This window comes from Triticum dicoccoides, chromosome 3B (genome assembly GCF_002162155.2).
Source record: "Triticum dicoccoides isolate Atlit2015 ecotype Zavitan chromosome 3B, WEW_v2.0, whole genome shotgun sequence".
NCBI lineage: Eukaryota > Viridiplantae > Streptophyta > Magnoliopsida > Poales > Poaceae > Triticum > Triticum dicoccoides.
Window position 1 is genome coordinate 691,761,944 of NC_041385.1, and position 11,166 is coordinate 691,773,109.

Genomic DNA, 11,166 nt, shown 5'->3' on the forward strand with positions numbered 1-11,166 from the left:
AATAAATATTAGGAAAATACAAGATAGTTACAGTAGGCCTCCTTAAGCCTCTAGAATCCAGTTATGCAAAAATCTAGTCCGGTCTTATGCAAGATTTTGAGGCCATTGCAAATTGTGGCACTTTTTCAATTATATGGATACATAATTACATACTGACCGTGTAGTGTTGATTGCTTTGGTTAGGTTTAAATTGAATCATATCATCTGTATACATTCACCCAACTGGGAGAAAGATCCATATAAGGTAGAAATAAAGATATGGACGCTGCACAAAAGAAAGTTTGGTGGTAGCAAACCTCACCAAGAAACAAGTGCTTAGCTGATCTGTTAAAAGTAGCAATTGCAGCAAAAATGAAAAACAACCAGTGCCATCAGGAACTAGGAACTGGCAAACCAACAAATAGCGGTAGAAGAGAGCAAACCTGCAGCACGAGGTATCATCAGGCTCTGGCCATCAGTTCAGAGCCTTTCACACGGAGTACATTTTTCCTCTGTAATTCTTGCTGTACATACCTTCTCGTCTGGCAATGGCAGATCACCCTAAGGTTGGGAGCACAAATGAAACGTCACACTCAATAGACCTTTGGTTTAAAGTCTTGGAGCACATGATATGTTTCGATTTCGGATGAACATTCACAAGAAGCATGATATATACATATATAAACATCCATCTTCCGTAGTACATAACAACCATTTCTGCAAATTTTCACCATATAAGTTCGTCACATCGTAATAATGTATTACATTGAACATAAACATGATTTTACCCATCCTCCTCCGAAATGGCAGTCAGCTCAGACATGAAATGGTAAGAATCCTCTAGGGGGGTGTGGCCACTATCACAGAAGAACGGCCTTGAAGGCACCTGCAGCACATCACTGCCGCCTTCGAGCATCTCTATGACTTCGCTCATCGCCGGACGATCGTGGGACTTCATCTGGATGCAACATAGGCCAACTAGACACAGCTTCCTCTCCAACTCATGCATCTCAGCAGATATCTCACCCAGTTCATGTTTGGTTAGCCGGTCATACACCCACGATGGGTAGAATGCCTGGCTTGAGTTCGCCGCATTTGGGTCAGCATTCCTGCGTCCTCCAGCCATCTCCAACAGCAGCATCCCGAAGCTGTAGACGTCGGACTTGCTGGATATGACGCCGAAGCTCCGGGATACCATTTCAGGAGCCATGTACCCGATTGTTCCCCGTAAGGCGCTCAACGGCACAAAATTGTTATCCCTTGGGTATAGCTTGGCAAGGCCAAAATCGGCGACTTTTGGGACAAAATTGCTGTCAAGAAGGATGTTGTGCGGCTTGATGTCAAAGTGTAAAATCTGCATGTCACAGCCTTGATGCAAGTAGTTGATCCCCCTGGCAATGCCCAAGGCAATTTCATTGAGCTTGTCCCAGGAAAAACTCTTTTCGACCGAGAAGATGTACTTGTCCAGAGAACCACGGGGCATATACTCGTAGACTAGTGCCCTCCTCATTTCCTCGGAGCAGAAACCCACCAGACGCACCACATTGACGTGGTGGATCCTACCGATGGTGGAGACCTCGCTGATGAAATCTTCTCCGTCGCAGCTGGATTTACCGTCAAGCATCTTGATGGCCACAGGGACATCGCCTGGGAGTAGAACGCCCTTATACACGGAGCCGTAGCCCCCCTGACCCAGCTTGTCTCTGAAATGGCTTGTGACTGCAACAATATCTGTGTAGGCATACCTTGTCGGGCCGATCATTTGCTGCATCCGTAGGAACTTCTCGACCGCATCGATTGTGATCCTTGTTTTCCAGTATTTGTGGGCTAGGAAGACCAGTACCACCAGAGGAGCAAACACAAACCTGCGTAGAGCTGCACATATAGAACAAGTTTATATGGGGTCACCAAGAAACTACTAGTGTAGCTAGTATATGCAATTCTATCAATGTACCAGCAATCAACTTCAATATCAACATGGAGTATACTGTTGAGGACTGTAGTTTGCGAAGGTGTTCATTGGAAGGAAAAGTGTCTGCTCCAAATGCGCAATGTAAGATCTCAGAATCAACCGTAAAAATGGTCCATATCCAATCCCAGTTGCCAAGAGTACTAGCCATTGGTTTTCCTGGAACTGGGCTGCAGACAAGGGAGAAAATGTAGAAAGTCACACAGTGTACATATATAGATATATCCAAAACAGACGGTGTATAGATCCCAAACTCACACAATCTTATCCTTTAGGCAATCCTTGAAGCCCCCATACCTCCTTTTATATTTCAAAGGAAACCAAACAGGAAATCCTCTCCTCAGGGTTTCCACCAAAACACCATGGCTTGCATTACTATATTGCACGCTCTGATCACCCAAAGCAGCCACAGCCAAGTACCCGCAGTAAGGATTAAGATCTCCAACATAAAGAGAGTCAATCAACACATAGACAAAAGAAGACCTCGTTCTCAGGCAAGCTACCGGTATGTAGTCACTATTGTCCGTGACCGCCCGCGAACAATTCACAAAGTTAGCCCATGTAACAGAACGAGGGTACAATTCGACGAAGCCGTCGGACCCAGGGATGCCATATATATAAGGGCGCTGATCCCAGCTAGGAAGAGGGCAGCTGCCGCTCATGTCCAGGTTGGCGTCCACGACCCAGAAGTAAGAATGCTTGTAGTTGATATCCGTGACAAAGTACGTCCCTGTGTTGATCCGAATTGTAGCCTTGCTATCGGAGCAATCCAGCTCGTACGATGGCAAACCGCACAGACGCAGATCTCCTCGCAGGCGGAAAGGGTACTGGATGTCTTGGAGATGGCCGCAAGAGAAAGGATCACAGGCGTACCTGTCAGTAGTATCATATCGCCCCTGAACATCAACGGCAAGAATTGCAGCCATGAAATGCACCAGGAACCACCATGGAGGCATCAACGATAGTCAACTGTTTAGCTCTTCTTCTGGCTTCATTGTAGGCTTTCTCTTCTTGTGCTGGGCAACCCTCTCTCCATTAATACAAGATCCAGGAGCAGAAAATATGCACCCATAGTGTAGTGGCATGTCACTGTAAGGAGAGATGGGCGAAAACAAACACAAAGGGGTGCTGGAAATTATTTTAAAAGAGCCTGTAGAAAGACCTGGTATGATATGGTTAATGTCCACATCGCTGCTGCCATATGTTATCACAGAGAAGATGTGCAATATATGTACGATCCTTGTTGACTCCTTCTGTATCATCAGGCAGGGATGCCGGCATAAGCTGCTGCGATATGGCAAGGGATTAAGTAATACATGTCAGTGTCAGGTCTGTGCCCCACTCCTATTTGTTTTTTACAAACTTTATGCGAAGTTTGGTTTCTACTAATAAGAATGGGGGCGAAGTTACAATTCCTATTCTAAATATTTAGGGTGATACTAAAAATAAGAGGAAAGCAATGGGAAGGGATTACCGTGGCCGTGGCTATCTGCGACGGACCATCAGATTTGAGCATCATCATTCTCGGGCCGCCCGAAGTATCATTCAGAATACACAGGGCTACACAAGGGTACCAAAGCATCATGGTGCTGACTGCAGCTAGAGGAAAAATGGGTCACTTATTACATGGCAAACAGAACTATATGTGTTCTAAATAACGCTAGTCAATCAATTGGCAAGAATTTCGCCAGTGAAACGAGGAATGAAAATGTAGCTGCTAGCATACGAAAATGTTGGCTTTTGTAAGTATGCAGATATGCTGAGATGTCATCATGTCAGATATGAAAATAATTCTGAATCTGATACCAGTTCAGTTCAGTTCAGACTTCAGAGGCAAGATCTAGTCAGCAGAGGAAAGCTCACTGCAGCAAGAAGCAAACAAGCCGGTCTGGGCGATTTGCAACGGCTTAAATAGTTTACAGAAGAAGAAAAAAGTGTGGATGTATATACCTAAGCAAGTCCGGCGGGAGGGTAGCCCGGGCTGCGCCTGGAGCAGCGATGGTTATCACGGTGGTGACCGGCAGCGGCGCCGCTGCCACCGGCGCTAACCACCAAGGAAGCAAGGAGAGAAGAAAGGGAAAGAATCGAAGAGACCACCACACCTACACGAACATCTCGCCGGACCCGCCGTCCAGGCGCCGCCGCCGCCGCCGCCGAGGGGAGCATGGATCATGATGTCAGCGAAAGCCACATCGACTTGAACAGGCCCAACTAGACGGCCCATTTAGACTCGCAAAGCTAGAAGAGACTCTTGGGCTGAAAAGCAGCGTCTGCCGTCTTGTGGCCCACGCAGGCGAGTCTGCCCTTCCCTCTCTCCTTGCTGCAGATAATTTCGGATAACATTTTACGGCTCCCCTTCTTCCCCAGCTCCGCCCCTCCAAATCGCAGCCGAAACCTCGGAGAAGCTCGCCTCCCGCATCCATGGCTTCAGCCGCGACCTTTCCGAAGCTCCGGCTCGGTCCACGATGCCACGGCTTCTCCCAGCTTCAGGTTCCGTTAATCCTTCAACCGTACGTACCCTCACGCAAGCAGCGTAGGAGTTTCACGAGCGATTGCCATTGATTTAACCCTGTAGGCGGCTGACCCGGTTCATATCCACATGAAGATTGGTGATGCCTGCAAGTGCCCCATGCCTGCCCAACGGTAAAACCTGAATTTTCCATGGACCATGGCTGTATGTGTTTCTGCTTGCTGCTTCAGTGTTCAGTTTGCCATAGGATAACTGGTGGCGGTCAATGTACCAGGTTGCTTGTTTCTACCGGGAGAAATGCGAGGCACACATTCCTGCCGGTTTCGGCGGCTCGATCAGGTGAGCTGCAACTTCTGCAACAAATGTCCACAACAGTACATGTATTTATCACCGCCAGTGATGTTCCAAATGGTACGCAAAACCTTCAGAATCAGATAGAGTCGTTGAGGTTTTCAGAGAACTGCAGGTCGGGGCGCATCGGTCGCCGAGGCCGAGAAGACTGGGCTCTCGCTGGATAGCTTCAAGACAACCGTTGTCAAACGCGACGACGAAAAGATCCATGTGAGATTGTTTGTGCACTCTGCCAAGCCATGTTAAATTAAAGCTGTCAACTCAGAAAAAAAAAAGCTGTCCACATCTACTTAGTCACATACATTGATGCATACATTTGTATTCAACTAATGGGACATGTACCTAGAGATGTTTTGAGTGGTCTTGACTCATCTGATGCTGGGAACTTGTTGCCTGCAGCTAAGAATCGAGCTGCCCGGGAAGGAAACGCAGAAGGTGTTTGATGCAGCCTTGACAAGCCTGGCCAAGGATGCGCCGCCGGTTCCAGGTTTCAGAAGGTCCAAGGGAGGTATATCAATTAATCCCCATTTCCTTGCAAGAAACATTTTACATATTTGCTTGCTCCAAGTCACTGAAGCTTCTAACAATTTTATTGCCGTTTTTCTTCATGGATATCTGTTGGATGATTGAAGGGAAAACATCGAATGTAAGTGCCTATGAACCTTTCACGCCTCATTTGCAAACTCCCCTGATTCTCGTCTGAAATTCCGCCGTTCTGAATGGGGTTTAGTTTCTGGGGTTGCCAGTTTTAATTGCATTGTAAGTCAAGGCTACCTTTTCTTTCACGCATACTTTTCAAGATGGTTGTTAACCAACTCCTCCTCGGAATGGTGAAGTCTTTTAAAACACTGTCCTTGTTCAGAAATAAAACCACCTAAGGACAGGAGTAGTTTGTTTCCATCGAGCATCGCCGAGTACGCTCAACTGTTACCGGCTAAATTTTCAACCGAAAGTGTGGGCTACTAAATACTAACTGCAATCAAGAAATGACACGGCTAGACATAGACATAAACTACACTATCAAGTCTGCACTGCTGTCCTAACCCCCCACATTAAGAACCGAGAACTGACGACAGCTTCTGAATCCCTGTACTGTGTCCAGATACCAAGCAGCATTCTCCTGTCGATGCTCGGCAAGAGCCGGGTCACCAAGTTCATCCTTCAGGAAATACTCAGCGTAACCGTCGGCGATTTCGTCAAGAAGGTTGGTGCCACTTCATAAAAAATTAGAACAGACTAGCCAACCTTTGACTTTTGGATTCAGAAGTAACTGACGCTGGCTTTGCAACCGACCCAGGAAAACATCAAGGTGAACCCTGAAATCGCGACGACACAATTGGAAGGCGACCTGGAGTCGTCGTTCGCGCCGGGCTCGTCGTTCGGGTTCAATGTGATCCTTGAGCTGGAGAAGGAGCCTGACACCGATGATGCTATTGACGTGGAGCTGTCCGACTCCAAGGACGCTCCGGACGTGTTGCAGTCCGACTCTGAAGAGCCTTCCGAAGAGCAGCCCGCCTCCTCCACCTGATACTTCAGAGAGGAAATGCCTCCGTGTATTTATTCCCTGATGAATGTGCTCCAGATTCAGCATAGCATTAGCAGGCAAACAATTGTTCAGATAAAACACCAGAGATGATCTGCAGGTTGCGGGTGACACATCACTGAAGATATGTGTGTAGCAGCACTGAGCATGCAGACACGTTAGATTTGGGGAGACATGGGCCCATGATGACAGCGCCGCAGCTCCAGGCTCCAGCGCAGCAATGATGAAAAATCCTATCCAGTTTGTCTGGAGCATGATCCACTGACACCTTGGCTTCGGCTTCGAACTACCCGATCAATCATTTGGGGGTGCTCCACTCCACTCCTCAAGCCTCACACGCCACACCCCCACATCCATCACCAGTGACCTAGTACCAACTCACACGCATGATCCATGCGAGTAATACAGTATAATAACGAAATACATTGCTTTTCCAACCCTATCTTGTTTTTCCAACTCTGATCCCGAGGCCTGGAAGAATCCCCGTGACATGACAGCATTCCCGGCTCCTTGACGCGACCGTTGGGCGATGCTGGGATTTGTGCTCCGTGTTACAAGAAAATTCAACGGATTAGGTTAGTAGGTGCATCTGTGCATGATAATAGATATCGGTAGCATCATTATACCAGAAAACAGGTCATTTCGTCCGAGCGACTTTGATTAAACCCAGGACCTGGAATGATTTTGGGCAGCCACCTTATTCCCCTATCACGCTCACAATTTCAATAGTACTACCGAATTCCCAGCAGAATCAAAAATGTTTGTTAGGTGACCGCATAGGCGTTCACAAGAAAAACCCAACATACATGTTATTCCCTTTCCATTCTAGCCCAGACACCGCTCGCTGCCACACCAACCACCGGTTGGCAATCATAGTTCATAGGGCAATGAAATCTTGGAACATTGTGGATTCAGAGAAAACTTTTCTCGTTCATCGGCAATGGCGGTAGAATTTCTAACACGGATTGGATTCTCACCCCCCTAAAATATGCTTGCTCATGTCCTCATTTCTTCGAACACGGGGAAGATATCGGATTAGGAGTAATTGGTTGGCGATTGGCAGGGGAATTGGCCGGGAGACGGGGTAGGTGCCCAACTTATTGTCAAACAATCAGCATCGATAGGTTCAGATTAACGAATGAATATACGACTGGGCATCGGCTGGGCTGGTGATGGTGAACCAGAAAATATCTGGAAATAATAATGCGGCACTCACGCTGGACTAATCACTAATATTGATGATAATAATGTTGCTCTAGTAATCTACTCCTAGTTGTAGAGGGTGGCCCGTCGCGCTCCACGGACGTACCGCAATCTCTCGTTGAAATGAAATCCAACGCGCTGGTGTGGTGCGGTGTGGTGTGGTGTGGTGGTTTAACCACCAAAGTACGCGCACCAGTTCTTGACTTGCAAAATCAATGCTCCCTTCCGGAGGTAGGAAAAGGCACCGCTAGATGTAAAGAATGGACTGTGGTCGTCGTTTCGCTGTCAAAAGCCAAATGTAGTAGCCACTTTTAGAGAACCATGTCTACAGAAAATGCTTCTCGCAACAATATTGTTTGTACATGATAAATTCCCCTTTCAGCGTTCTTGTGTGTGGAGAAGGCCACGTGGACGTTTCTGAAAATTGATTCTTAAAATCCATGTATGCGCATTGTATGAAAATGTGTACCAGGAAAAAATTATGTGTGTTTTTAAAGATGCCGATAATAATGTAAATAAACACACGCACGCGTGCATGCATACCACCACCCAGGGGCGGAGCCACGTTATGCCATCCGGTGTCACTGGCACCGGGTAAAATACATGTTTACCTTGTACAATGTCTAGATTTTTGGGCTGGACACCGGTAACTTTTGGACCTGGACACCGGCAAGCCCAGCGATACACAAAACAGAACTACACAAGCGAGGCAATGCAGCCCATCTACGTAAATGTCCACTCCTGAAGTCCTGATGGATCAAATAATCGATCCCTGGTCCCTGTACGTGCGCGTGTGAAAAAAATAGCTATCGATCTTTGATTAATCGATACGTGCGCCGGTCGAGTTGCTCGTCCGCTCGGCTTCTGCGCCTCAACCCTCGCAGCGTCGTCCGTGCTCGCCCCCTCCCCTTCTCCGTCGCGCGGCCAGCCGCCGGTCCACCCAGTCGCCATTGTTCAAGCATCGCTAGCCGGCCGCCTCTACCCTCACCCGCTCATAGATTGTTGGAAATTTGTGGTACATCTCAACTCTCAACTCAGCACTTGGTAATTGCCGATCTCTCTCAAATCTGAAATCCTAACTGTGAGTAGATTTTTTTTTCAATTTCTATTTTTCTAATTATATGGCTAGGATCATAAAATTTAAAGCTATCACAATTGGGAACAATTCGCTGCGATTCATATCTAACCAGGAGCACAGTGTCGAGTAAGTTTAACTCCCTAATCGTATCATTCAATCAATATGTTTTGTTTATTGTTTCTATTCTTGCATATACAAACACAAATAATGTCACTCGGACATTTTTGCTAACACAATAGTAATTAATCACATGACAATTTATGGAATAGTTTCTTAAGAAAATGAAGACTTTGACACAAAATGATATAGCTAGCCCATCACATGAACCGGATCATCCTCCCGCTCCACCATATTCAAGTGGAAGTGAAGCAGTTTATTTATTTTGGTAAGAGATCTCGTTACCATATAATTTGTGTTGTTGGGTGTGTTATTTTATATATATTACTGCTTGGTGTCCATCCTTGTATATATGATGTGGGAAAAAATTATATGAGACCAGGTCTCATATAAATCAGGTAAGACCCGCCCTGATGAATGACATGTGGCATTCACAAATCACAAAGCATCTAATCTCTCCTCCCCTGATTTCAGGTGAGGGATGGGGGGATGCTTTGTGATTTGTGAATGTTACGTGTCATCCATCAGAATGACATGTGGACATCGGGACATTTTTGTTCTCGGTTCCGCCCCTGCCACCACCGCGCGCGCGCGCACACACACATCTACGGGAAAAAGAACTTCAGGAGGTTCAAAAGTGACAATGTAACCAAAAAATCACGTGAATGTTTCTGCGTAAAAATGGCACGGATCAAATATAAAGGTTCACCAGAAATTAAAAACACCCCTACCTAAAAAAACATGTGAAATATGCGAGCTCTACAAAACAAAACGCACAAAAACACCCCCTATCCTAATTAAAATGTTGGCATTTAGGTTCAAGATTAGATTATAATCTGGCTTGACCTGCCCTATCGTCTCTGTGTGGCTATTTGGCGGCTCATAGCATGGCCCCACATTTCAGTTGCGGCGAGGGCTTCGTCGGTGGCGAAGTAGGGGGAGTGAGGGTTTCGCCGGTGGTCATCGGTGGCGAAGTCAGGTGAGTGATCACGATAACGCCAATGTGCCACCTCGGCGGCGTCTTTCTTGTTGGCAATTCTATACTACTACTACCTTTTAAATAAAGCTGAGTCCTGAAGAACCATTTTCTTTTTGTAAGAAGAAGATTATACTCCGGCTCTAGATACAAGCCGGGAGTATTCTACAAACCTAGCTCTAGAAGAATCTACTAGCTTGTCCGTTGAGAAAGGAAAAACACGAGTCATGCATGGAGCCCCGTGCTTGTTTGGCGGGAAGATGGGAGCCGTGGCGTGCTTGCCCAAACGGGCAATGGCGAGTAGGCAAACTCATGCCGTGAGCCGTTGAACACAGCCTCAAAAGCCGCCCGACGTGGCTCGAGACCGGTGCGCCCAGCGACGCGTGCACACGCGTCTGTTTTTCTGTTAGCGCACACGCATCACTCTCATCATACTTATCTTAGGCCTCTTGGCACTAATATGACTGGATCTAGTTTGTTTTTGTGCACACCCTTTCCAGCCAAGCCTTGGCCAGGCGTGCAATTCTGGGTAGCTAGCTAGCCAGGTTCAGTTACGCGAACTGGTGGCACGTAAACGAGAGGGCCAAACGCCGTGACGCGGGCACCGCAGACCTAACCGCAAGTGGCCAGCCGGGAAAACGGCGAGGAAAGCAACGTCTACGGCACGGGCCACGGGCACCGCACCGCGGAACGGAGCGCGACAGAAAGGCTGTGCAAACGAACGGGGAGTCTGACGTCGGCGATGGCTGGTGAGGGCGGAAAGCGGTTTGGTTGCGCCCCTCATCGATCCGTCTTCTCACGCCTTTGTCCACGTAAGTGAACGCGCCCGTCATTTTACTCAGTCTCTCCTTTGTCCACCACGAACGGGCGGCTCCGTTCCTTTTCTGCTTTCACGTCCCCTGCTTCCATCCAGCTTTGGTTACGTGCTTTTAGCTCGTCCGGCTCTTTTTTTGAATCTCAAAAATCATGAAACCATGTGTTTTAATTAATAATGTAAGAACCGTTTAAAGCAAGTAAGCTCATTTGAAAGTTGGGTTTTACGTTCGGACCTTGCAAAAGATGTGTGAAGGGAACACGTAGATACATGCTCTTCAAAAAATCACTGAAGAACAAAAGCAATCACGCCATGCCAAAAAAGGATAAATCAACCCACCATGCTCTTAAAATTGATCGTATTGCCTAGTCAAAACTTCCCGTGTTTCTTTCTTTCTTTGTAGTAACATAATCCACACCCAAGGGTTCTTGAAATAGGCTCTTGCCCCGCTTTATATGTAAATCAATAACACCAAAGTTACACGACCGGACGATACAATGTGGTGAGGTGGTCTTCTGAGATAGCAGATCCCTAGATACTTGGCCAACATAAACGCGCGCGACTATGCTGCGGAAAAACTAGCACGGGACTACCCGATTACTACACCATGACACGAGCTAGGACACCTAGCCTCCACGACAGCACCCTCAAGAGGGGAACGCGAGC

General features: G+C 47.2%; 2 protein-coding genes across 2 annotated transcripts; one reads left to right on the forward strand and one right to left on the reverse strand.

Annotated features, from left to right (window-relative positions):
* Positions 1–677: 677 nt before the first annotated feature.
* On the reverse strand, positions 678–4,100 carry LOC119277897 (rust resistance kinase Lr10-like). Its single transcript, XM_037559247.1, has 5 exons — positions 3,899–4,100; positions 3,423–3,547; positions 2,207–3,235; positions 1,934–2,118; positions 678–1,854 (listed from the first exon to the last, which is right to left on the reverse strand). Exons 3-5 carry the CDS (start codon positions 2,902–2,904, stop codon positions 764–766), a joined length of 1,974 nt encoding a protein of 657 aa, XP_037415144.1. The 5' UTR covers positions 2,905–3,235; positions 3,423–3,547; positions 3,899–4,100; the 3' UTR covers positions 678–763.
* Positions 4,101–4,271: 171 nt separating this feature from the next.
* Positions 4,272–6,485, forward strand: LOC119277898. The gene is made up of 8 exons (XM_037559248.1): positions 4,272–4,438; positions 4,524–4,591; positions 4,693–4,757; positions 4,885–4,979; positions 5,169–5,277; positions 5,402–5,415; positions 5,872–5,973; positions 6,067–6,485. The coding sequence occupies exons 1-8, from the start codon at positions 4,370–4,372 to the stop codon at positions 6,295–6,297; spliced, it is 753 nt and encodes a 250-aa protein (XP_037415145.1). The 5' UTR covers positions 4,272–4,369; the 3' UTR covers positions 6,298–6,485.
* The last annotated feature ends 4,681 nt before the right edge of the window (positions 6,486–11,166 follow it).